The 27,963-nt window shown below is 40.0% G+C and overlaps 1 protein-coding gene across 2 annotated transcripts; it reads left to right on the forward strand.

The window, feature by feature from the left end:
* abhd17c (abhydrolase domain containing 17C) lies at nucleotides 1-27,963 on the forward strand. 2 transcript variants are annotated; one of them, XM_022745909.1, is made up of 3 exons: nucleotides 1-864; nucleotides 16,311-16,490; nucleotides 25,805-27,963. In XM_022745909.1, exons 1-3 carry the CDS (start codon nucleotides 380-382, stop codon nucleotides 26,022-26,024), a joined length of 885 nt encoding a protein of 294 aa, XP_022601630.1. In that variant the 5' UTR covers nucleotides 1-379; the 3' UTR covers nucleotides 26,025-27,963. The 2 variants fall into 2 exon arrangements, with proteins under 2 accessions (XP_022601630.1, XP_022601639.1); XM_022745918.1 differs by having other exon boundaries at nucleotides 27,675-27,963.

The following is a 27,963-nucleotide window of genomic DNA, read 5'->3' on the forward strand; positions in this document are numbered from 1 at the left end:
CGTCTCCATGCTAGAGAAATGGCTGTTGTCTCTCTTACAATACATCAGCTACAAACCTTGACGTTTACCAAATAATATGTTAAAGAGGCGAAATTATTCAATCGAGAGCAGCCGCTGCACTGTTTTGTGCTTTCAAGTAAGATAAATGTAAATGCTTCGTTTTAGTTCATCTGTAATCTACATGAAGTGCGAGTTTCACTGTGACGCTAGCCGGCTTGCAGGTAGCTGTTAGCTGTAAAGCCGAGAGACTGAGCCACCTGTCATCCAGCACTACTCGCTACTTTCTGTTAATGGCAACTGAATAGGAGCTCAAGCCAGAGGAGAACTGACTGTTTTTTGGTTCAGTACAAGAGATTAAACCGGGTATACCCGCGCCTAAATGCCCGAACAAGGCCCCAGGATGAATGGGTTTTCTCTCGGTGAGCTATGCTGGCTGTTCTGCTGTCCACCCTGTCCCAGTCGTATCGCGGCCAAGCTAGCCTTCCTCCCGCCGGAGCCCACATACTCGGTGCACACCGACGCTAACGGGGTAACTAGCTTACATTTAACCGAACGGGCGGACTGGCAGTACTCCCAGCGGGAACTGGATGCAGTGGAAGTGTTTACCACCAGAAGCAGCAGGGGTAACCGGGTTGGATGCATGTTCGTGCGTTGCGCCCCGAACAGCCGGTACACGCTGCTGTTTTCCCACGGAAATGCCGTGGACCTGGGACAGATGTGCAGTTTTTACATCGGCCTCGGCTCCAGGATCAACTGCAACGTGTTCTCCTATGATTACTCAGGCTACGGAGTCAGCACCGGCAAGCCATCTGAGAAGAACCTGTATGCGGACATCGAAGCGGCCTGGCAGGTCTTGAGGAACAAGTGAGTATGAACCATGAGAGTATTATGGATCAGCCAATGTAATTGTTTGGTGTTCATGTCTTAAGTTAACCCCAACATTCCTCATGTTGAGGAACTGGTACCCTAAATAAAAAAAAACAAAACTGTTTCTCATTTTGAATCCTGTGACAGAGGCGAAAAGTAGCAGTACAAATGGCTGCCTCTCTCCATCACACTATCACTGTATACAGGTGCACCATGGAAGTGTATGAAGATATAAGCCATTCAGAATCCGAGACAAGAATTTAGCTCCTTTCACACAACAGGGATAGCTTCTGTGGTACCTACTGCCAAAACCTTCTGTTTTGTTCATATAAAATTAGTTTTAATTAACATGTCACATGCACATTTAATATTTCAACTGAAAAACAGGCTCAACAATAAATCAAGGTGAAGAACAATCAATTGTGTGACATGTGGGTCCATATGTCAGGACAAAATATATCACTTGAGAAAACTGATCAGTCAGTGGTAGGGGTGGGAATGTTCAAATTAAATTTCATGATTTGATTTGATTAGATTATATATATATATTAGGGTTGCACAATATAAATAAAATTTCATACCTTGATATTAAGCCAAATATCTCAATAGTGATACGATATATGATATGACTATGGATTCACATCTACTTGAAATTGTAGCCACAATTAAAAAAAAATGAAGCATTCTTCAAAAAACAGTGTAATACCAAATGGATGTTAAAAATGCAGTTACATCACTAAATAGAACAGACTAATCATTGTCTTAGGCTGCTAAAATAAATCAAAGGATGAAATAATTTCCAAATAATGTAATTATTGTGACAGGTCTATTTGGTGTGTCTATTAGGTGTGTTACAATCTTCTGTCTGTAGTGGAATCATAAATTAATAGTGTAATTTACTGACCAACATCATTGGTGAAATGGTGTTTAAACAGAATTTGATGTGTGTGTTCTGTTGCAACACCAGTACTGGGACTGGCTCCTGAAGTGAAACGGACTATGGCTGAGTTGTTTTCTTCACCAGAATTGTTTTGTAAAGTGTTGCATTGTGGGTTGGTTTGCTGGCTTTTTTGTTAGTGGTGCTCTGATTCACTAGTGTTAGCCCTGTGGGTGATGAGTTATGATTTCCACAGAAAACCTTCATAACCTTCATCAAGGACCAATACGAAGTTATTAGATCCACAATGCTTGTTTTATTTGAAGAGGAATAACAAGTTACCTTGTGTGTGTGTGTGTGTGTGTGTGTGTGTGTGTGTGTGTGTGTGTGTGTGTGTGTGTGTGTCCGGGTGCTTCACTGTGCCGTCACGGTTCAGCTGGAAGTTTTTGGTTCATTTGGAAGTTTTTGGTTCAGTCAACACAGTGTCATGAACGGTGAGCAAACATGATTTTTGGCATATGTGAATCGACTGAGAATTCTAGTTCTGGTTCGAAGCTTTTGTTCGTATCACATGATCTTCCCCAGTAGAGGGAGTTCAGATGTTCAAGTTTCCATCATTGTGAGGACTTAAGGACTTCTTGTCTATGTTGGCTGAGATTTAAAGTTTTTTTTCATTCTCGACCATGGAAATAAACGTCACTGGATTGACGAGGCTTAAAATGCTAGTGTATTCTTTGCAGTTCTCTGTGTTCCACAATCTCTTTTACATGGTGCATTCAGATTGTCCTTATCAACATGGAAAAGAGTAGGGAAATATAATGTGACAAGGTTGTGTAGGGTGAAGGTATTATATAAACTGAGATGATGAAAAAGCCACAGCAAAGTGTAAATAAAAGAATACATATATACACTACTGGTCAAAAGTTTTAAAACATCTTAATTTTTCCAGTTTTTATTCAAATTTTAGCAGTTCACTGCTTAAACTGCCCAAGGAAAAAACAAAAAGTTTAGGTCACCAAAAAATGATAAATCATGTACATTTCATAGAAAACAGCTTTTTCCCAGGGACTGAGAAACTCCCAGGTTTCCTGCAGCAGTGGAAGCAAATGAAGCCTTGAAAGTTAATGCAAACAATTCCTACAGGTGCTACAACTGTTACTGATGACTTACAAACCCTCAGTCTGTATGAAGGCATTCAGCTTTGTTTGAATTTTCATACATATAGGTGTGTTTTTGATGGGGCTAACATAGCAGCAGCTCATAATGTGAGCTGGGTGCTCACAACATTAGCAGCTACTGTCATCACTGTTTAGTCTGTCAAAATATAATGTTGACTTTTTAAACTTCTCTTCATTTTCATTCATTTTCTATGTTTTGCTGTGGTATTGAACTTGGTATCAAGAATTGTGGAATTTCATTAGTTTTGGTACCAACTACCAAATTTCTATCATGACATCCCTAGTTTTTGACAACTAGTAAATTTATAACATTAGAAATTGAATTATTGTGAATAAGAATCAAGGTCATAGTGTTATTAAAGCTTTTACATGCTATGCAGTAATCTGATTCCCTCTATATGAGTTTAAGTGATTTCTTTGACCTTATATTTGCAACCAAATATCTTTTATTAAACAGTGTTTAATGAGGCTCGGAGGTCTGAGCTCTACCGAGTGTGTTTTCTAGTAAAAGACAATTATTATTATTATTATTATAAATTGATTATTTATACTCTGGTGTTGATCTGCATACGTTCCCAGTGTGAACGTTGCATTTGTTTGCCACATTGATAAGTTAGCTGGAAAGATAAAGCCAAATTAAACAGTTATCGTTGCCCTTTAGTGCCTCATCAAACTCTCATTTGCTAACCTGTAGCTCTTTGAAATCTTTGATCAGGTTGACCTGTCTGTCGTGTTGCCTCTGTTTGGTCTGTGTAGGTTTAAAGCGACTTTTACAGATGGGCTTTGTGGCATCTGTGGGCTTGGCCTGAGTGTGGCTATGTGAGCAAATAATGCCATATTTGCTTTGTGCAAGAGGACTTGTAAGCTAAAGTAAAGAAGTAAAGAACTAGTGTAAGTTTAAATGTACAGCGGGTAGTTAGCTGCTAACAGTAACAGAAACTCCATCAACTGGAGATGAGACACTACACTGACTGTGTGAACATGTGAACGTCCACTTACCACTGTTAGTGAAAAGACATTTAACTACAGTGGAAGTAAAATTATTTCTGTGAAAATGTTCTCAGATAAAAGTACAAAGACAATCAGTTAAAAAGTCTCTATGAGTGAGCATGTTGTTGTACCTTTGTTACATTTTAAAAGAAGGAAGAGGTAAAACATGTTATAAACTGATAATAATAATAATAATATATGATAGAACTATTATTATTATCAAAGAGCACCTTTAGGCTACCAGGCAGATGTACATTGGTATTTCAATGCATATATATGTTGTTCCCAGGTGAGAGCAGCATTGAAAGCAACCAATTAATTCCAGTCAGGCACATTGCAGTCTGTGCATTCAACTGACAATTACTAATATATATTCAGCTGGCATTTATTTGGAACATGTAGATAAAACTGATGTTGTCTAATATGGCAGTCTTGTAATAAGTCCTCCTGCATGAAGGTTATAATGTTTAGTTTGTAATAAAATTGTTTTAGACAGTAGATGATTGTTGTGGAGGATGTAGTGTGTGCAGCTGTTGAGCTGTATTACATTACACAGAAAGGTGTATAATATCTGTTCTTTAGCCTACCGGCATTGATATAAATGGGGAGGACCAAATAAGAAAAACAACTTGATGCCACGGCATCATTATTTAATCTATTGATAATTAATTGGATTAAGCATCAAGTTTATGTCAATTCAGCCTTAAAATGTCTTCATCATGTCACTGCACACAGCTGCACTCTTGTATCTTTTAATTTTCTGTCCCACTTATTTGGATCAGGGAAGTTTCTAAATGCTCAGTGATCCATATATTTATGGGGGAATGTTGGGTGTCTGTTAATATAGCGGAAACAGCTTATAGAAATCTGTCCAGGTCAAATTGGTCACGCTAAACAAATGGTTATTATAACCAAATTACTCTCTCAGATTACCTAATAATTGACATTTATAGATGCATTACATGCATATAAAGTAATGAAATGTACATCTTTGCTATTTAAAGATAAAATAACAAACTGTGCTGTGGCCCTCTCCTGCTCCACACCTGGTCTGAATGGTCAGGGTGAAAGCATTAACTCCACTCACGTAACACACCTGCTGCTGTGAGAAAGCAGGGACGATGATTACCATGATTGTAAAAGTCCCAGAACGCAAGCAGAGCAGCAGGAGGACAAACTAACTAACTGAGCCACGGCAGTGAAGATATCACATGGTGCACGAGTGTGCACAGCAAGTGCACATACACACACTCTCTCATGCAGTGAACGTATGATGGGAGAGCAGGCAGGGACGGTCATTAGTGGTCGTTACACACTGTGGCTCCAAAAACCTTGTTAGAACATTAATTAGAGGAGAGATTAAGCATATGACAAATTCTGTATGTTATTAAAAAAATACTAAGAGAAAAAACCCAAAATGACTGAAAGCAGACCACATCTACTATACTACTAATATAGTACTACTAATTACTTACAGCATTTGTATAGGGATGAAACTTTTTAATTCATATAAGAAGTTGATCATACTATAAAGCAGAAGGTCTATATGAAAAGTACCCTGAGATGACTTCTGTTATAATTCAAAGCTATATAAATAAAATTGAATTGAACTGAATAAATAAAAATGTAATTATGGCAAATAAAACTGGATGATGGAGATAATGGTGACCACAGAACTGAAGTAGAATGAATTCTATGTCTATAATTTAATGTAGAACTTGGCTATTTGTTTATTATGAGTAAAAGCATAGAATTTAGCAAGTTGCCATATTTAAGATTTATTTCAAAAGACAACCAGGATTTACAGTTAAAGCCAGGAATTTACACACACTTAGGTTGAAGTCTCAACTCATTTCTTAACCTCTCCACATATTTCACGTGGTCAAACTATCTATTTATATCACAATTCCAGTGGGTCAGAAGTTAACATACGCCAAGTCGACTGTGCCTTGAAACTTTCATGACAGAAGATGATGTCATGTTTGACCCCAATTAAACAGTTTAAAGGCATTGCTACCAAATACTAACAAAGTGTCTGTAAACTTCTGACACACTGGGATTGTGATGAAAGAAAGAAAAGCTGAGATAAATCATTCTCTCTGCTGTTATTACTATTCAAACACAACAGAACAGCACATTAAAGCTCAGAGGCTGTCTTTATTCCCACCTCACCCAGCTCAAGACAATTTCAAACAATACTGACTCCTGGGCTCTTTCACCTTCATAAAATCCACAAATCCACTCCACCGCCAGACACAGCAACCCATCCAGGGCGCTTCGACAGAAACACTATCACATACCTCCGCTACAAAGGTAATGTCTGTCAGTGTTTTTTTTTTTTTTTTTTTTTGACACAATGTACAGGCAATCCTGCGATCCAAACTTGCCTTGAGTCTCCAGGTATGATGTGTGTAGTTAAATGCGCTCTGAATTGTCATCCAGCCAAGGAAACAAAGGGATCCAATAGTAAAAATAAACTATATCAAATGTTGCTTCACAATGGCTAGAAAAATAAACAATAAAGGTTCTATTGCCTATGCCTACAGATGGACTGGAGAAACTGACAATAATGTGCAGTCAGAAAACTCTCTACTGCTCTACCTGGGGACTACCTGAGTGCTGAGAACCTCCAAGATAGAGTGGTAGAGGGGAACCATGGGGAAAAAGGGAAGATTCCATATTCTGTTAGCTTAACGCAAAGCTCAATTATAATAACAAATGAAATATCTTATGGGGCAACTTAAGATTTACACAATACCTTGACATTAGAAATTTGGCTCCTGCACTGACATTTCACATTCTTGTACTAAAGCATTGATCCTAACCTACCTGAGACAGGTGATATTTGATTGGATTAAATGTCAGGAATTGTGCAAAACTGAGTTTAATGCATTTGCCTAAGGTGCTTAAAAACTTCTGACTTCAACTATATGTAGTTAGCTTGATGCTGACAATGAGTTTGAGAGTGTAAAAACAGGTAAAGGAACAGAAATAAAATCATGTCGGCTCGTCTCTGACGTCCCAGGTACGAGGTGGTCTGATGCTCATCACGTCGCCGCTGTTGGGTTGTACAGCTGTTTCTTAAATTGATTGAAGATTTCTGAAGTCAGTACATATTTAATGATAAAGAGCTGACAGAGTAATTTTCCTATTGTTATCACCTTGCCATCATATGATAATAGAGGCCAAAGGCTGATCATTACCTCATATAAAACGAAGCAGAGCCATAGATTTCTCATGCAGAGCATGTCTCAGATTAATGCTCCATTTGACAGGTAGTCTAACTGCAACTGAACGGAGACCAAGACTGTCTCTTCCCACCTACCATTAAAAAATAACATTTAATTGTTCCCAAACCCTTTGGAGAGTGAGCTACCCAAGCATGTAACAGTCTTAATCATTAGGCTCTCCTTAGGGGAGCTAAGCACCTGAGGAGGAGGTTTATGTTTATTCAATATCTTTTTAATTACATTTTGTGGAAAATCATTAAGACTATGCCCTTAAACAGCAATTTGATTTCATAATGGTAGTCAGGTTACTCAGCCTGCAGGGCTCTGCTGAATTGGAGCAGCTAGAAAGACTTCTGAGATAAAGATTTGTTTGCTCAAAGATCACTTGGCCTGGCATTTTGATAATTGCTAAATGAGTTGATTGTACTTGTTCTTCCCCTTTGAAATTACATTTCCCCACAGTAGGCTTTAAAGATACACTCCCTTGTGTTGTAATGCCTTATAGTGCCTCCAAACCCCAGTTTCTTCAAGAACATCACTGTGAGTTGGAAAAGAAATTTGGGGATTTAGTTTTCAATAACAAAATAAGGGAGTGTGTCTCAAAAGAATTAAGTGTAGTAATCTGTCACTGTATCATTATTTGGGTGTATAAACAGATCATAGCTTGGTTGGATATTCCAATAAGCCAATTTTGATGAGCACAATTTTCTTTCATTAAGATTCCACAGGCCTCATCCCATCAGTGTGGGTGTACCAGGGTGAAGTTTCTCTTCTTTTACTGAAAGAGTGAAGCATGGAAATATCCTGCCTCTAAGCCCATTCTGTTCATGCTGGACATTGCTCCGTGTCTGATGTGGCTAGTGTTGGCAGGACAGACAGTATGACAGTACGTGCACTGATGATGTGTGATTTCCCAAAAGACCTAAGCAAAGATTCCAGCCCACGCAATGCTTAATTTCTTTGCCTGCATTTCTCATTTGGAAATTGTAAAAGGTCCCATTGAACAGTATTGTACATTACCATACCCAGTGGGTAGATTATTATTATATTGCTGTGGTAAAGTCTCAGAGTGTCGATAGTGCTATGCACTTTGTCGACACTTTTTACTCTTACCATTTCAGCATTTTTACCAACAAATCTGTTTAATTGAATAAGACTGTGCATTAAACACTTATCTTAACAATGGTACTGTAGAGTTCAGAGTATGATGGGGCACGACCATTGTTAGATGGGCTATATTAGCGGGGCTGATCTGACGATCTTATATTGTGGATGATTGTACTTGGGAATATGATGTATTTTTCAGATGAATCGCATCATTAAAGGTTTCTGTATTTAGATCTTGAACTTCAAAAGTTCAGTCCATGTTAACTGTTAAACAGCTAGCCTGCTAACTGCAGCTGGAGACAGCAGTCCTTGCTCTGCTCTATAGCCTCAGTGAGTTTGGTGTAGCACATGCACCAGTACTCCACCTGAGCAGAACAAGAAAAAGGACCACAGTCACCATCTGCAGTTCAAGTTATAGTTTGTCCACGGGACGAGAGACCTGCCTGCAGGTAGTGAGACAGGAGGCGGAACGAGCCAGAGGTCGATGTAGCACCTCATATATTAATAGCAGTGCTGTCCAAATGAATACTCCATATGAACTAAGCAAAAAGTGTGATTGGTTGTGACACCGTTTGTAAACAGAAGACAGCATTGTGGGCAAATGGTAGTGGCGAATGGACAAACATCTGAAAGAAGTGTCAAAGTAACAGGAAGATAAGATTCTCAACGTCCAGTCAGGACATTCACAAAAAATCAGAGTGGAAATGGGATGCCGATCGTGATTTAGATCGTGGATTCTACCCCAAAAGATTGTCCTGTGATCCTTTGGCCATATCACCCACCCCCAGGCTATATGGATAAAATCTTTTGTCATGGTATATGTAATTTTTTCTCACAGTGTTGATATATATCATTATATAGTAAATGTTCTGAAAAAAGAAAATGTTTCTAAATGAAATAACAGCTTAAAATGTCTGTTGTGATAATTCAATCAATAACAAACAATTACCAACAAATCAAGGTACTTCATCACACTGAGTGTTGCCATAGAGCATTGCTTGCAGTTGCCTTATGTGTTAAAAATGATAACTGGATTAGAACAAAAAACCCTTTTATCCTTTAGGAAAGTAGTTAACTTCCAAACAAATAATAAATAACAGTTGGTTAGACTTGAGTAAATGTAAACTTTCTGGCTTCTGTGTTGTTCTGGGAAGCCCCGCGAAGTGCTTTGCTTCACAGATGTGGCCTTGTTCATTTTATTTGTACATATGAGAAGTTTCCCTGTCCCACTATCCTTCTGCTTGATGTTACCTAACTTGTGATGGAATTTTGAAATGGACTCCAATTTCATGAAACTTTGTGTGTCTGTCAGCAGATACACAATGCCAGGCCCCAAACTGTCAGTCAACTACAAAACATGGCATCATTCACTGAGCAGCTCACACATTAATTGTCAGTTGTCTTAAAACGCCTCACAGAGAGCATCTTTGATGTTGTAGTATTTAGTTTACTCCTCTTCTTCTTCTCTTGTGGGAGTAGTGATGAGCTGTTGGCTGTGTTTTTATTAAAGCCTGTGTTTAAAATCAAATTTCACTGGGCCTCTCGTGTCAGACTATGGACATGCTTTATAATTTAGCCAATGGCAATCCACCTGAATGCCTCAGGCATCAGTTTGGACATGCCCACCACTTAGGTTTATTTATTCATGTAATAAAAAGTGATTTGTAATGCAGGTTGTCAAATTTCTCCAAGAGCCTTTTTATACAATTCCCCCACTAGGTTTTAATGAAATAGCATGATCCAAACTGCAGAACACAACTCAGATTTTTATCAGCCCTGGTCAGGAAACAAGTGGCATGAAAGAATGCTGATAGAGAATGACATTGGCTCTTTATATCATCTTCATTACAGTTTGAAAAGCACAAAGGGACTAATTATCTTCAATTCAATAACCCTCACTGTGTACCACACAGGATGAACTGTAAGATGCTTTTTTAACTTGAGAAAACCTAATACTGCTTTTTCCATTCAGAGATTGTTCTACCTTTTCTTTGACCTGAAACTTTTCCTGTCCTGATGTTTCCATGGAATGTACTGTATTTATGTTAGGACAGGCCATTTCTACTGGCCTGAGTTTGCAAATGGAAACATTTCTCTCTCTTTTTCTCCATCTCTCCCTCTGTATCTTTATTTACTTGGTAGCTTTCCATTTACAGTCTCAAGTGTTTTGTCACTAAACATGGTTGATTGCAGTTAATGCTGCTCCTTGAACAGGGAGCGGCATCAGATTTACTCATTAATTATCGAAAATGAAAGCCATGATTTCTTTTAATCAAACATGTTTTCTTCCTGCACTATTTAACTGGCTCCCAAGCTTTTGTTCTCCACTTAAAAGAAGTGGACTCCCTTTTACCTCCCTATTTAAAATGACAGCCCTGTTAAAGCTCAACACTTGTACATTTGGACTCCCTCTCTCAGACCTCTCTAAGTGACTGTGGTGGCATTCAGCTCCGCAGCCATTTGTTTTGCACAAGCACTGGTACATAATCAATATAGATTAATTGACATCAGAATAAATAATGCAGATGAGACGAACATGCTGGTAATGTGGAAGTGTGTAACGTTTCACTGACCATGTTTTCCCTGTTGACACATTCAGACTCAGACACTGGAGATGCAGTAGCATGTCGTTAATGGGTAATTTGAACCTTGAAAAACATGCTTGTGCTGCCCACCCAAAGACTCAAAAATTAGCAAGTGGAACTACATGGGGAAGATTAAAAAGGTTATAACCAATCGGACATACACATACATTTTTCTCCTTTTTAATTGTTTTCACTTTAGTATCTGTAGCTGCACTGATTTGTCCAAGAAATAATGGCCACTATTCACACGGATGTCTTTTGAAGATTTATTTTATCCCTCTTTTGACAACAACATCAGAAGACCCCATGAAAACTACAAGAAAAGACAAATATAAAAGTTCGAACATACGTCTCTCCATCGTTTTAAAGTCTCTTAAGTGTCTGTATAAGCAGCTCAAACACGCTAAGTTAGTGTCCATCAATAATCAGACCCAATCATGTTAGCACAACAGACATCAAGTCCGATAAAGATACAGAAAACATATCACATTGTCGATATAAAGGCACATTAACAACATTATACACGAATATAACAAATGAAATACAATGACCGTGTGCAGAATGACATCATTTTGGAGCCGTATATCCCTCCTCTGTAGCCACGGAGTTCTGATCCACTGCTCCAACCCACAATGCCACGGTTTTACCCTTAGCTTCACTCTGGTCATGTGACTCGTTTATCTCCAAAATAAAATAAAAGCCTTAAATGAAGGGCTTTTAATTTCCAACCAAACATTATTTGACACTTGTATATTTTAGACAAACCTTTTATCAGTTACCCTTTTTAACATCTTATTTATTGTATTTCTAATCCTTTTTATTGACTGTATGAACTTAAATTATCATAAATTTGTGATAAAAACTATATGAGCCAAATAAAATACACATCACAATGAAATCTGTCTCTTAGACAGTTACTGTATCTTTGTAATCTGAGCATGAAAAAAATGCGGTGCTCCTTAAATGCATTTGTACTTTCTAAGCATCACACTGTCTGTGATTCTGACTCATTTTTACTGCTCCTGCAAATCTTTTTTTTTTTTTTTTTTTTTTTTTTTTTTTTTGTCTTGCGGTTGCACACTTTTCATCCGTGGACGGATCTCTGGGAGAAACTGGGACTGCTTCTTTCTGAGGCCTGTTAAAGCAAACATGACAGAATTGTTGTCACATGAGAATGAGATGGCAACAGAGGCTTGAATCTAGCTTGTCACTGTTACACAATTAATCGTGCTGCCTGTCTTGCTGTGGCGTCTCACACAGATAGTATACAACAAAACTGAGTACACCCCTGGTCAGTATCACTAAAATGTTCAGTAATTACAAGTCCTGTCTGTTTAATACAGTTTCATTTCTTTGTATCCAGAGCCCAAGAGGAATCAAGGCAATTAACTTATTACACCATAATGAAAGGTCCATGTTCAACTGCAACAAAAGTCAGTGTACCCTTAATTAGCGAGATGCCATTTTTTATTTATTTATTATTATTATTTTTTATTTGTATAACTGCCTTTATTATTGATGACAGATCTGATTCTCCTGGGTGTGGGAGTTGTCGTGGTCTGGCACAATCCCTCACAGATGATTATTTTCAGCTGCTCTTTACTGGAGGGGTTTCATGGCTCTAACATCCACTTTAAAATACTCATCAGGTGTTCTGTTGGATTCAAGTCGGGAACATACCTGGCAGGTCATAGTTTTTACTTCATGTTCTTTCTCAGGAACTCTTTTTGCAGTGTGTTTGGGTTCATTGTCATGATGTAAAACTCCTCTCCTGTCGAGCCTCTCGAGACTGGGAGTCGCATGTTCATTCAATATTCAGGTAAACAAACTTGTATTCATAGTGTCATCTATAAATGTCATCTTCCCTGCACTTTCTGCACTCATGCAGCCATGTCAGTGAACTCCGACCTCCATGTTTCACTATGCAGTTACTGTGGTAGTCCTGGCCTGACTTCATGCACTGTCCATCTCACAGTCACTGAAGCACCTATCCCCGCAGATAATCCTTGTGCCAAGTTACAAGCTCTTACCCATGTGTTATATTAATGCAAGGTTGTGTAAACAGCAAATTCTGTGTGGCATCATTTTTCAAGGATGGCCACATTTTAACCACTGCTGCAGCTGTGATTCAGCTTGTGTTCAGCAGTCTACTGATGATCTTGTGTCCTCTCCATCTTTATGTAGTCTCACAATCTGGTTTCTTTCTTGGGCAGGGCTGCACAATTAATCAAAATATTATGAAATCTCAATATGGCCAAGAGAATATCCAAATCACTGGGGCTGCAGTTTTTTTTTTTGTTGATAGAGGTAAAATGTGTAAGAACAAACCATAGATGAAGCATTGTGGTGCTATGGAGACTCCCCGGCCTAAAATTATATTCACCACATGTAAAGGAACATGTTTTTTTGGAACAAGACTCAACAAAAATTGCATCATCATCATTTTTATATTTTTCTTCAGTGAAAAGGAAATCCAAAAACAATCATTCCAAACTGAAATCGTGACTCAAATTGCAATATCTGTCTGAATCGCAGTATCGCTCAGCCCTATTTCTCACCATGTGGAAACATGTTGCAGGTTATTTTATAACCTTGTTCGTGCAGTTAGCCTTAACTGGAATTCACAGGTGTAATAACTTTTGTTACAGTGTTCATAGGGACACAGTCTAACTGACTTTGGTTGCATTGAGGTTCTTCTTCTGGATTGTATTTTCTATGTAGTCTATCTAACCTGGTTGTTTTTAATTATGCAACTAAAAATAAAATAATTTTGAATCATTTAACATCTTACTCATATTGCACAGGGGCGTACTCAGTTTAAATCGAAAACTGAAAATCAGTATTTGGTTATTGCCTCTGTCTAAAGCTTAACTATATTGTCATATGTAACCCACGTTTGGGAATTGTAATGGTGTTAGGAGGATCATAAGACTAAGGTCTTAACCCTTCTCATTACCAGAACAACTGAGGCTGACTATCCACCTTTTTGATCTTCGACAGCCATGATGCCAAGTTGTAGCTGTAATCATCCTCAGAGTTGCTTAGTGTCCTGTCAGAGGCAGTCCAGTGTCCTGTGAGTCAGCTGGCAGCCAGTGGCTACTTTGTTCACCCATGTGTAGGGTCATAATCTCATATCAGGATGACGGTTCAGTTCAGTTGCTTCTTATCAGAGGCTGGATTTGTCTAGGACAGCAGATTAGTCACACCCAAGCTGTTATCTGAAGAGCTGTTATGATGGCATCACTTCATAGGACACATACAATCTAGCACCTCTTGTCCAAATCCTTTGTCATGGCTGTCTGTTAAGCAAGGGTGTAATCCCTCTGTGTATGTGTTGTGGCTGCTGAACGTTTCTGCTCGGCCTCCCGCTGCATTCCCAGCGCTGTCAGGAGAGGGGAGCGTTTGCTTGAAGTTTCCTCTCCAGATTGTGAGTTCTGGCAAAGGAGCATGACGTCCCTGTTCTCCCTCTCTCCCCCTGACTGACTCTAGACGAGCCTGTTCTCTGTCAGCGCTGCCTTTCACCCCGCAGTACTTAAGAAGAGAGGCCCGGGAAAAGACACGCCACTGTCCAGGTCATACATCAAACGGTTCTCTATTGTGCAGAGCATACCTGAAACCAGGAAGTCTCTCCATCTCTAGAATTTTTTTCCAAGTGAACTATGAAGAAGCCAGATGTGATCGTTCTCTTTAGAAAGCTGTGGTTTTGGATGTTGCTGCTGAAACGCTCACAGAGCTTCAAACACTCAGAAAGGAATGGAGCATGGTCAGTGTCATGTCATCCAGGCAACTGCACACTGCTTATTAGTGTTACCACACACTGCACTCAGCTGGTGTCAGTTGGAATCTGCAGGACTTCCCTTCTCAACTACAACATAATCATAATAACTTTATTTAATAATAAATAAAAAAAACAATAATTTATTCATACAGCACTTTTCAAATCAAGTAAGTGCTTCACATGAGTCAAGATAAAAAAACATCCAAACAACCAAAGTAAATTAAATTAAAAAGACATTACACAATAAAAGCTTTTTTTTTTTTTTTTTTTTTTTTTTTATAAAAATGTGTCTTAAGAAGTGAAGAAGATAAAACTGAACTGACTCTGAGAGTGTGATCTGCTCTGGTAAGTTGTTCCACAGTTTAGGGCCCTGACAGCAAAGGCCCTGTCTCCTTTGGTTTTCAACCCAGACACTGGAATGACCAGCAGTGAACTACCAGAGGATCTCAGACTGCGTCCTGGATCATAGGGGGATAAAAGCTCAGAAATATAGGGCATGTAGTGACAACATCACAACATGCAGTGGTTTCACCGAGCAGTGGATGAATAAACATTTGCACAAAACATGTGGTGATATGAAGTTTCCAAAGAGCTGTCAAAAGCTTTCATTAAAAAAATGGAATTTGCTGTTTTGTTTTTTGTTTTTTTGTTGCAGTGTTATACCCTTTTTTCACCGACATTATCAGGTATAAGCAGGTATTTTAAATGTGGGTAAACCTGCTAATAAAATCCCCTTTTCCACTGCCAGTCGAGTTTGTCTTTCTGCTCAGACTGAGGACGCACACAACTGCTAAGAGTGATGTCATCACATGTACTTACAGAGCACACACAGACGCAGTGGAGGTGTCATGTCTCATCCCCGGGTTGGTGCTTCTGTAAAAGCGTTGGAGCCTCCGTGTGAGACGCCTCGATCGGTGATTGTGTGTTTTTAAAACTTATTTCAGGGCTGCAGCTCACTCTCAGAGGAAGGTGTGTCTGAGCACCGTGCAGGACTTGTATCGGGTGTGCCTACAGTGTCTGTGCTCTGAAAGACCTTACAGCAGGAAAAGGGGTGAAAATTGGAGTGTTCACTTGGGTGTTGTGTTTACATCAATGCTGATCTGAGCTGATAAATACCTTTGTCTACTTCAGAGTCATTTGACCTGGGGCTTAATGCAGGTTGTTACCTTTTCCATTGCTGACAAAAGCCAGATTTTAGCGGGTCTCAATGGGTTTTTTGACCAGTGGAAAAGTGGCTTTAGAGTGTTATACAAGTGACTGTTGACCATGCTGTTCTTGGACCTGCTAAGCAACTCACAAACTCAACATCTAAGTCTTTCCTTACCCCGTATATCAAGATCTTAGATGTATTAAGGTTGCAGTAAGATTCTGTGTTACCAGTAGTACATGGTGCTCAGGCTTATGGTGAATACATAACAATTCACCAGCGATTTGATATCGTCCATATTGTTGCCTTTTGCGATATCAGTATTGTGTGTGTTCATATCTTGTTAAGGACATGATGATGATATATCTTTCAGCCCTATCACAGTGGCATACTTTGGCCTAAACCTTGCAGTTGCACACACATATATGCACAAACACACACATTTACACTTAAAACATGTAACCTACTTCCCAATGTTGAGTGCAACTTATGTTCTTCTATGTAAAATGACTTTATAAATTAATCTGGTTTGTCTGTGTGTGGTTATACAGGTATGGTGTAACACCTGAGAACATCATCCTGTATGGTCAGAGCATTGGCACTGTGCCCACCATTGACCTGGCTGCTCGCTATGAATGTGCTGCTGTCATCCTACACTCACCACTCATGTCAGGGCTGCGAGTGGCCTTCCCTGATACACGCAAGACCTACTGTTTTGATGCCTTCCCCAGGTGAGACACACACACACACACACACACACACACACACACAGCGAGCAGCAGCAGTTACCTGGCAGACTAAAAACTATTTTGTAAAATCCAGTTGGCTATCAGGCCAAAATGTCGCCGTCTTTGCTGTGAACAGTTACCATGGTTACAGGTGTCAGTAGGTTAGTGGAAAAGGCTGCTCTGCAGTAATAGAACAGACTACCACGGCCCATATATCATTCTCCCCACATCATCCAGCTCCTCCTGGGGGTTCTCAAAGTGTCCCCAGGCCAGATGGGATATGTAATCCCTCTATTGTGGTGTGGGTCTGCCCTGTAGTCTCCTCCCACTAGGACATGCCTTAAATATCTGCACAGGGAGGTGTCCAGGTAGTATCCTTGTCCGAAGCCTAAACCACCACAACCGCCTCCTTCAGACGTGCAGGAGCAGCTGTTTCCGGATGTCTGAGCTTCTCACCCTGCCAAGGAAATTGTTTTGGCCACTTAAATGTTCTTCTATTATTCTTGCATTCACTTTCCAGAGCCCCGAGGGTTAGAGTGTACTGTAGATAGACAGTAAATTTAGCTTCACTTTCAGTCAAATGACAGTCAACACAGCACACATCACGGAATAAACCACAAGACATCAGCACTCATATTCCCTTTTTCCACCAACATTTTCAGGTATAAGCAGGTATTTTAAACATGGGTAAACCCACTATTAAAAGCAGATTCACCCCTTTTCCACTGCCAGTGGAATTCATCTTTCTGTTCGGACTGAGGACACACACAACTGCAAGGAGCGATGTCTTCACATGCACTTACAGAGAACACACACACACACACACACACACACACACACACACACAGACGCATTGGAGAGAGAGTGAGCTGCACATTTATGTCTCAATAATAAACAGGAAATGGAGGGATGGGTACATGGTTGTTGACGTCATCATTCGAGTAGTGAAACACTACTCGCGCACCTGTGCACTTGTTGTTTTTGGCTACATTAGTTCAACTCAGATAGCGTTACGTGCACCATGGCAGCCATGACTAGGGAAAGTGATGTCGGGAAATACTTTGATTAAAAAAAATATATATATAAGACGATAGCGTGCAGTGCGTTCTCCGACAGCCAAATAGTAGGCTTGGTCAGGGAGGTGAGTGTATGACGGACACGGACCTCTTGTATTTCTTTTTTTACAGTGAAAAACAATAAATAAATAAAAATAAATAATATATATAAATATATACAGTATGTATGTATATATATATATATATATATATATATATTTTGCGAGTAATCGAGTACTCGTTCATAAGGTAATGAGAGTACTGGAATATTGAAATTACTGAAAATGCCTTTTCCTATTATCAAGTACCGATAACGCCGGAGCTTATCAACACTCAAGTCTTTAAAGATCAGCCCCGGGGCCCATTAAATACTGGGTTTTGGTATCCATGCCTAATCCTGATGTGCATGTCCACGTCCTTAATGTTTTTTCTTATAGCTGACTAATCAACATGAACATATTGCACCTGTGCAGAGAATACAGATCAGCACAGTCAGAGCAACACAGGTCATTTGATGACCAGGTCTACAGGTTACTTCTGTTATGCCCATGTTTCTTAGTTTTCTAGCAAGAAGAGCTTATTTTTGCTTGCATGGTGAACCTGTGATTCCTTACTGCACAACAATGTGACAGATTCCTGTGTAGCCTGTCATTTGTTCAGATTCCAGATAACGCACCATGCTGTGTACTTTATCCTCATTTCAGAACTTTATTCATATGCACTCTGATTTGAATGCAGGTGTGTGACAATGATTTGTGATAACAGAAAAAACATACTTTTGTGATAGTGACAAGTTAAATAACTAACAATGACTGAAAAAAAGCACTAGTCATGCAGTGATTGAATTTGCACCCTACATGATACAAAGTAATGGCTTTTAATATACAGAGGTTTCTGTGGACCTGCTGTTCAGTTTAGATCCGCCCTGCTGCAGATGGTGGGTCTCATGGCTCCTGCTCAGGGGTCAGCAGAAGGAGCATGCTGCTACTGCATATGAAGTCTTGTCAAAGTAGGATATTGGAGTTGATTCATAATTTTAATCAGTTATATCAGTTGAGCCATCTGTAGAATTAGTGTTAATAAAACAGCTGAGGAATGCAGCAATTACTACACTATCTATGTGTTTCAGTGGCTCTCATTGCTGTTTCTCTGATTGAACAAAGTGAGCTGGAGTATTTTAGACCGCTGGTAAACCCAGAGCACAACAGATTACAGTAAACAAGGAATAAGGAATTTATTAGGCCTCATGTAACTAATATGATCCATACAAAATGCCTGGATCAGCCATTACCAATACAGCAGTACAGTCACAGGAAGTTAGAAAAAAAAGACAATGGGAAAGTCACCATACTGCACATACTGTATAATACTCACAGTACTTAACAAGCATGTCAGAGGTGGTAATAGTATATGTAGTATAGTATTTTATGAACTTATTTAGGAGATCCTGGCCAAAATGTGGGAAGAGCTTCAGAGGTGTTCCAACCTGTTAGAAGTTGCCAGGAGATGGCGCTTGTGCAAAAATACTCTGTGAGAGGAGCTGAAGACAATGAGCCCATTAAACATGAGTTATTTCTGACTTTGCGCAAGATGCAGAGGAGAAAATGTAGTTTCAGCAGAGACCAATGTCCTCACAACGCTGTTTGGAACTACAAGCTACAACAAGGAACTGACAGTGCCAAACTTTATCGCACTGAGCACATGAGATTGGTATCCCATCTTCTCATCTCCCAATTTGCTAATAGGTTTCAAAATTGTGAAACGATAAAACATGCATATTTATAGTGGCACATAAATACATTGGCACTTAATTACATGAGGCAGGTGAAACACTCAGTAAGCATTGCAGTGGAACGCAGCATGTAAAGGCTCTGTAAAAATCTGCATTTTTGTTGAAATACTGCACCTTATCGAGCACAGTGTTCTATTGTGCTGGTGTGTGGTGGTGTTCGTCTCGTATCTACTGTATCTATCACACTGGTCCATGACATGTCTGCCAGTAATCACTGATACTATTCAGGACTCAGACTTAACTTTCTAAATCACCTACCTTTTTCATTTATCTGCACTAGAACATAATTTTTCATTGCATGTTTTGGCACCGTAATAATAATTAATAATAGTATTAAGTGGCTTCTGACATCTTACAGAAAGTAGCCGGTAGCACCTTAATGTACCTGGCCTTACCTGGGCTTGAGTCCCAAGCTTCTAACCGACCAGGGGCCTCACGAGACATTAGCTTAATTTTTTTTCTTTGTCTCGTGAGATTCCTGATTGTTTACAGGTTGGTATGAGGGGCAACTGCAACAGGCTTATCGTACAAAATGCTCTACCACTAAACGCTCTGTGTCTCTGTCGCTCTGAAACTTTTTTGTGATTCCCACAACAAGGTTTTTAAAGTTAAAATGCCTTTGCAAAATCACATATAATTTTGTCTCGGTACTAAAATCTATAATTTTACATTTCTGGTAAACATAATACAGAGCTGCCAACACACTCTAATCTCTCTCAAATCAATCTGTTAAATCTCACTTCAAACAAGAGGAAGCCTCAGAGCCACTCCTTCATTAAGAAATACAATTATATATGTTAAATCAGCTCTCTGTGCACACAGGACAGAGTCTGAACATCAGAGCACAGTTTGTCTGCATTAAATAGTCCTTGATTTGAGATGATGTAGTCCTAAACAAGTCAAATTTATACATTTTCCCCCCACCTCAATGCATAACCGGCTGCTTAATGCACAGCACAGAATCGATAATGAATTAAAAAAAACATTAATTTACAAACTCTATCGTGAGATGTTTAATGTTTTACATTCACATTATATAGTATCAGAATGGTACATGTTTCAAACACATGATGTTGTATGTGCTTGGATTACATAAATACTTTCCATATTTCCTTACCATTCAAGACTAGGTCAAATGTTCATTATACAACACGACCTAAAAGATTTTCAAACATGTACCGGACCAGAGGCCTGCACTATGAAGCAAGTTCAACACACCCAGGATATCTTTTCATTATCTGGCTTAACTGAACCTAACATTGACCGTCCTGGATAACCTGTACTATGAAGCTGGTTATCAACTAGTTCAGTTAACTCAGGTTTACCTATCCGGCTATAAGCACGTTCATGAAACTGCTCCAGAGCAGGTAAGGAGTTCAGCGCAAGTTACCATGGTGATTTACCCCGGTAACAAGTGAACCACCATCGAAGGACTGAAAACCCAGAGTTAAACCTGAAGTTACCTTGATAACCTCAAATCCTGCTTCATAGTTCAAACCTCTGTGGAGGCTATAAACAATCAAAGTCTCATTTATTCACGTAACTTAAACTGAATAGTAACCAGGTATCGTTAACCCCTCATGGGTGCTGTCCTTGGTGCTGATTTTCTGTGCATCAACAGCTACTTCAGCAAACTGGTTAACACATGCAGCTAAATCAAGGCAAGCAAGGCCCAATAAACAATAACACATGGCTACATGGGCAGTCAACAGTAAAGCCACAGAGAGAGAAGGGGGTGGGGTGGTGTATTTCACTCCCCATATCTGAAGAGGGAGGCCATTCTCCTGTCTTTCACGGTGGTAAAGTGCTCAATAACGATGTCCTAGAATTTCCCACAGGCTTTTAAGTCCTCCACAATAACAGTCAGTGGATATTTTGCCAAGGTTTACAAGTCTGTTCTGTTAGACATGTCCATCAGATATGTTGTTATCCCTTTCAGACAGGAGACGGCGGGCTCTGCTGATGTGCTGGTGGCTGGAGCAGTTAGTAGACCCCAGAGAGTGTGCTGTAGGTCATCTTCAAGAAGCTGCACCAGCTTTACTGATGACTTGTGAAACAGCATGTTGATGTACAGCATGTGCAGTTCATTCCCCATCCAGCTCCACAAAATTGCCCCTGTTGGAGCAGCCAGTGGCCTCATTGTGTCTCCTGAATGCTTGTTCTCGGTGCACAGGTTAAAGGGCTGCAACAATGAGTGTCATCAGAATATCCCGTTTCTTCTTCACCTGTTCGTTGTACTTCTTTGTGCAAATGTTTCTTGCCAGGGCCAGAGCCTCGTCAATCCTGATGCATCCAAAAAGCTTCATTTTCACAGCACAGTCTATGTGACTTTTTGATTTACCATGTCTCTCAATTGCCATTTACAGGTTGGCAAGATCAATGAATCCTGTAGTGGCCCAAGGATTGTTCAGTGAGCATGAATCCTTGTCAAAAAGAGACATGGTCAGCAAAATAGCTGTTGAAGTTTAACACTACCAGCTAGCCACTCTATGTGGCCATAATTGTCCTCGTTGAAAGTCTGGATCCCTCCTCTCCTTACGCAGCTCTAGTTTTGGTGTTGACCTGTGATCAGATTTAATTTTAAGTTGCGAATGTAGTGGTAGTTTATTGAATTTTTTTTTTTTTTTTTTAAACTCCAATCCTCCATTCTCCATAATTGCACTTGCTAATGTTGTTAACAGTGGAATAACATTGATAGCATGCATTGATTTGATTGGTGTGAGGCCACAGGGGCGGGTGGCCTTCCTTGGCATAGTCCTGACTGATTACATTTTGGCAGTGGCATGACGGCAATAAGCGCTTAGTGGTTAACCCTTTAATTATTTTTTTAAACCAAATATTGTTTTGAATGTAAAACTAATTTACTCAGAGGCTCGTTCAATTAACTCACTTGCAGCCAGTCTTCACCTGTTTGAAATGAGGCTGTGCCTCAAGTCTCTAGCAGATCATTGGTTACTAAGTAACATTTTGATTGTAGTAAAAATGTGATCAGAACTAAGCTTTCTCAGCATCAAGTAATTGCTAGACTAAAGGTTTCTAAGGGTGCCGTGCATTGAACTCAAACACTTTGCACAACCTGCATCAGTTGTATCCAAAGCACCATCAGGCAGACCAGAGGAGACCACACCGCCACAAGATCAATACATCAAGCTTAGTTCCCTGAGAGCTAGAAAAGAAACTTGATGACAGATGCTTTAATGACAGTGCATGCTGCCTTTCCAGCAAATACTCAGATTCTGAAATTCATGAGATCACATCAAGATCACATCCTAGGTCCAGCATCTTGACTTGACTCTTGATTATTTGTAACATATATACACACATCTACATGTGTGTATGTATATGTATATATTTTCAGCAATGTGTTTTGCTGCTGTAGGTAGTCATGATGTTATGACGTCAACATGTCACAGTATTGTTGATAATATGACACATTTTTTTTAGTCAGGTTTAGATTCATACATGTGTTTTCATGAACAGTGTGACATGGTGCAGCCTGATGATTTAAGTAACAACATTCATATCTGCTGCTGCAGGTTATTGTAGTTACTGACTGTCAACGTTCATTAGACTGACACTAAAAACTGCACAGTTTTTTCCTTCTAAGTCAACAAAAGATAATTAGACATCTACTATTTATAACTTAAGTTATTTGAAAATGGTGAATGCTAAATGTAATTGAATTCTATAAGGGATTGTGGTTTTATAAGCAGATTAGATACTGGACTAATTTAAGAAAATGGCCCTAATAGTCCATTATCTGTAAACCAAACTTTTGCCTGTGCTTTTGTCGCTCCTCTGTCAGAGTTGTTGTGTGGAGCTGTGAGCTCACATTCATACTAATGTTGGGAGAGATAATACGCATGTTTGACAGTCACGTCTGCAATAATTCAGTCCGTATACCCCAGTTGTGAAGCAAACAGGATAATAGTTTTATTCCATCTGGAATGAAATTAGCTTCTGATGATTTCCCAGCATTAATCTTCCAACTAAACCTCTATCTGAACAGCAGGGACCATGAAGGCTGAGCTCCACCTAGTTATGGGCAAGGATGATTAGTGAGGAATTGGTATGCATGGCAGGGACTGGGGCTTTGCACAATTTCATCCAGGCCACAAGACAGAGCCGATCATCATTTAACCACATCAGTGTGGCGTCTTACACATGAACACATTTACACATCCATGTTATTGTCTTCAAAACCAGAACTCTTGTATGCATTTTGAATTTTGGACCTAAAACCTCTGGATAGGAGTTAGGGAGTCTCCAACCTGAAGAGCTCCTGTAAAGGCCACCGTGAATTATCATAATTAAATGTCACTCATTACATTTTCACTAATTCACCTGTCCATGTAACAGTAAAGCAGCCACACATGTGTTGCATCTCCACTCCCACTGTGGTCTCGTCAGAGTCTGTGGTCCCACAGTGATGTGCTCAAACTCCCACTGTGAATCCTCTAAAAGCCTGTTTTTGTTTGGAAAAACTCTCAGCTACCTTAGCTTGCAGAATCCTATCACAGCGATCTCTAGACACCTAAAGATACTGTTAGTCTGACTTTATTTCAAATCCCTCTCAGGCATGTTGTGATCAACAGCACCATCTGCAGTGTGTGTGGACCGAGGCAGGAGGGTAAACTGTGCTGGAAACAGAACTACGAAGCTGGAAGAGGCAGTGAAAACCCTGCTCTGATCATGTTTTCTTCTCTGTGAATTTAACCATCAACTGATGATGAAAATCAGAACATCCCTGAAGGAAACGCCACTTAGCTGATGTGCAGCTTGTATCAGCGTACGTTGTCTGCCAGAGTGATTTAAATTGTTCACATAGTAGCTTTAATATATAGTCAATCTTAAATCCTGGGGTTTAATGGTTAATTTTAGACTTAGATGCTTAGATTTGAGATCTTTCAGCCATTGAAATGTCAGTCATTTGCCCAAGTACTGGCTTGATTCAAAGTCCACATTTACCGTGTAAATGCCAGGAAGTGTTGTTGATGTGCCTGTTATTGAGGATGATTTGTGAGCCAACCAATGTATGAATTTGGGAACTTGGCAGCATACTTTTTACATGAACCAGCGGTGATGGCGGAAGACAAACCCACAGTTGTAAGGATTTTTGTTCTACAGCTGTTGTTGTGTTACCAGATAAAGTTTTGAGATGTTGACAAAACACTTTCATCTCAAAGTTCTTACTCACTTGTTCTTAGGTTTTCAACCAGATCACACAGTTTTCCTCAGGGCTCAGTGGACTGGAGATGCTCCAACTTTCCATTATTCTGTGCACTGTTTGGAGTTCTCATACATATTGGCTTAAAAATTGGGCTTCACAATTTATTTTTGACCACATCACTAAGACGTAGCAGTTTTAAGATGTTTAGAGCCTACCCTCATTGAGTTGAATAGGTCTTATTGTAAATACACAATATAGTGAAAACAAGTTGAAAACAAGTGTATCTGTTGTGCTTAGGTGAAATCAGCTGAGTCCAGCTGAGCTGGAGAACATTGTTGTCCCCATTGCAAGTTGAGTGCAACATGTTGACCTTGTATTGTCAGTTTGAATTCCCAAGTTCAACTTACAGGTAAGATGTTTCAAACCCCCAAGAATGTGAGTTGAGTTCAGATGTGCTATATTGAGGAAGAACTTCTGTTTTAACCACAGTGAGTCAAAACTCAAATTCCCCTCTGATGAAAATCAAGTGTTTCACCTTGTTTTTATATGATACAGACATATGTTAAGAGAAATAATCATCAACACCATGACTGAGTGTTTCCACCTTGAACTGCAGTGAACCAATGACAGTCTCATAAACACAGATTCAGACAGCCAGGGTTTCATACATCACAAACCTAAGGAACCAATCCTGTCAACTCGTGAGATAAACCTGAAACCTTGTCAGTACAGAGAGAGAAAGACAGTTAGCATTAGCACAACCACTAACACTGTGTCAGCCACTGCCAGTTACAAGCTAACAAACAACATAAACAAATAAAAGATGCTAACTGCGCTAACCGTTCTGATCCGTCTGCTAGTCTCTCGTTCTGGTCTCAACAGACTCCTCATCTGAGTCTGGGTCTGACTGAGGCTCAAACATGTGGCTGAGTCTCTCTGATGTTTCCTCCTCTAACCATCTTGATGCTCTCTGCTCTTTCACCTGTCCACCTGGAGACAGCAGGTGGTGGGCGGGGCTAAAGGCCTGATCCAGATTTCTAAATCAGGAAGTAAGAGGAGATGAGCTTCAGACCAGTTTTTGATTTATTTTTTCTCTTTTTAAGTGTGAAAGCCATGTTAAACAAAATATGAATCACAGCAGAGGATTTTTACATATATAACATGTCTGGAGAGGAACTTTAATAAATTGGTTCAAATATCAGTGGTCATCAGTCAGATCCGGTCCAACAGGTGCTTATAAGGTTTTCATTCTCCTCTTCTTTAACACTCATCCTTAATCTCTTTCTCCCCCCCTGAACAGCATTGACAAGGTGTCCAAGGTGGCGTCCCCAGTGCTAGTGATCCATGGTACGGAGGACGAGGTCATCGACTTCTCTCACGGTCTTGCCATGTACGAACGCTGCCCCCGTGCTGTGGAGCCCTTGTGGGTGGAGGGAGCCGGCCACAACGACATTGAACTGTACGCCCAGTACCTGGAGAGACTCAAGCAGTTCATCTCCTTCGAGCTTCCCACCTCCTGAGGGGGAGCTCCACCCATCAGGCCCGGGTTCATCTCAACACACTCAAGAAGCCTCCTCCTTATCATCTCCCAACTTCCTCTCTTAGCAAAGGGGGCAGGACCAGAGTAAACTGACCACACTGTTCTCCCCTGTCCTCCGAGCCATTTCAGGGTGGGAATGTGTAGTGGACTGGAAGAGGAGGGGGTTCTAGATTGTTGTGGTGCAGCTGAGCGTAACACCAGTCCCGGAAGGTGTGTAGCTGTGGTTTAAAATGTAGTGTCTCCTAAACCCTGGCTGTTGCTCCTACATGTGGACCCAGTTTGCCAATGAGCCCAGGCCTAGACAGTGTTTGCACTCGCTGCTCAATCTGGATTCATTTCCCCCTCCAGCTCTCAGCCTTCCTCTCTTCTCCCACTGACTCTCCCTCACTTTTCCTCCATCACTGTCTCTCACTGTGAGCTTCAGTTTGTCACGTCTCCTCACTCCTCCCCCCGCTCCTCCCACACTCCCTGCTTTTCTTTGGACAGAGTCTTTGCAATGTTCAAGCTTGATTTTTCTATTCTTTTATACCAGGTGAAGAAGTATCAATTTTGCACCTCGAGATAAAATTGAAGTTTTTTACTTTTTATGTGTTCTTAAGTTACCATTCAGGGTTGATTAAACAGTTGCACTTTTCATGTGCAGACATTTTCAGGTAATGATTTGTTTTCTGCGTTCGAAGATGTATGTTGATTTCTTTTGTTATTGGCATTCCATGTTTTTTCTTAAATGCAGTTAGAACTCTTTTTTTTTTCCCCCAGAGTGTGTGTCTAAAAGCTGTTAACCAGAATGCACCTCTGCACATCTGGTCTTTGTAGCTGTGATCTTTGTTGTCCTGGTGCATGCTACTCTCACATCAAATTTACAAGCTGCTTTGACCTACATCATTAATCGTTAGTGTGTGCCACTGTGCTTATTGGCACACACATATTTAATTCTGTGAGAAAATGACTCAAGTCCTTGAATACTTTGGAGCCTCTGATAAATTTAGCAAACAGTTACTTCCATGAAACATTTAGAATAGGTTTGCCTATTCACAATTGTACACCATTAAAGGTGATGGAACGTGAACCTGAATTTACCAGAGGACCTGAATGATTGAACTGATTTCATCAACCTATGCTGCACAATACAAACACATCCTGACATCTCAGCACTTGGTGAAGCCATTGTTGAAACAATGAAGATCCCACTTGTTGGGTAATATAGAAGCTGACCTCAGTAAAAGAGAGAGCAGCAGGTATCAGGACTATGCTTTTGTTAACTGGAGATTAACAGCTGATTCACACAGGAGACTGTAAAGTGAAGCCAGGGTTTGTGGTGCTGGGTTTACCTGCAGATAAAAGACACTCAACTGTGAACCCCGCTCCATGTGAAGGTATTTTAAAGTGAAGGTGTTGTTGCTTGGGTTTGGGTGTGTATTTAAGTTATCAGTCATTTCACACTACAAATAAAGCCTTATGTTCGTAAACATTTCACCCAGACAGTTCTGGCAACTACATCGGGGCCCTTGTGGTCTTCAGGTGGACTGATAACTGCTGCTATTCATCAGAGGATCAATCATGTCAAAGACAGTTTGAAATGACAGCATGGTACTAAAACCGAATCATCATCATCCTCCTCTGTTGTCAGCCACGTGTTCCTGCCTGCAGGGACGTTCTCCTCTAACAACACTGTCTGCTGAGCCTTGTCATAGTTTGGACTTGGAGCTGGGAAGACGTGGAAGAACCACGACGGGGAAATGAAATGCTGTGGAAATAAGCAGCGCATGCAGACCGCCTCTTATAGTTGTGGACATTTCAACATATATCAACTGTATTTGAATGATTTGTTCTTTGCCCCCCTATAATGAAAAAAAAAAAGCAGTAAAACCCTAAACAATGATGTTTCAATCACACCAAAAGAGAAAAAAAAAAAAAAA

Source organism: Seriola dumerili, unplaced genomic scaffold (assembly GCF_002260705.1).
Source record: "Seriola dumerili isolate Sdu_G_001 unplaced genomic scaffold, Sdu_1.0 BDQW01000003.1, whole genome shotgun sequence".
Taxonomy (NCBI): Eukaryota; Metazoa; Chordata; class Actinopteri; order Carangiformes; family Carangidae; genus Seriola; species Seriola dumerili.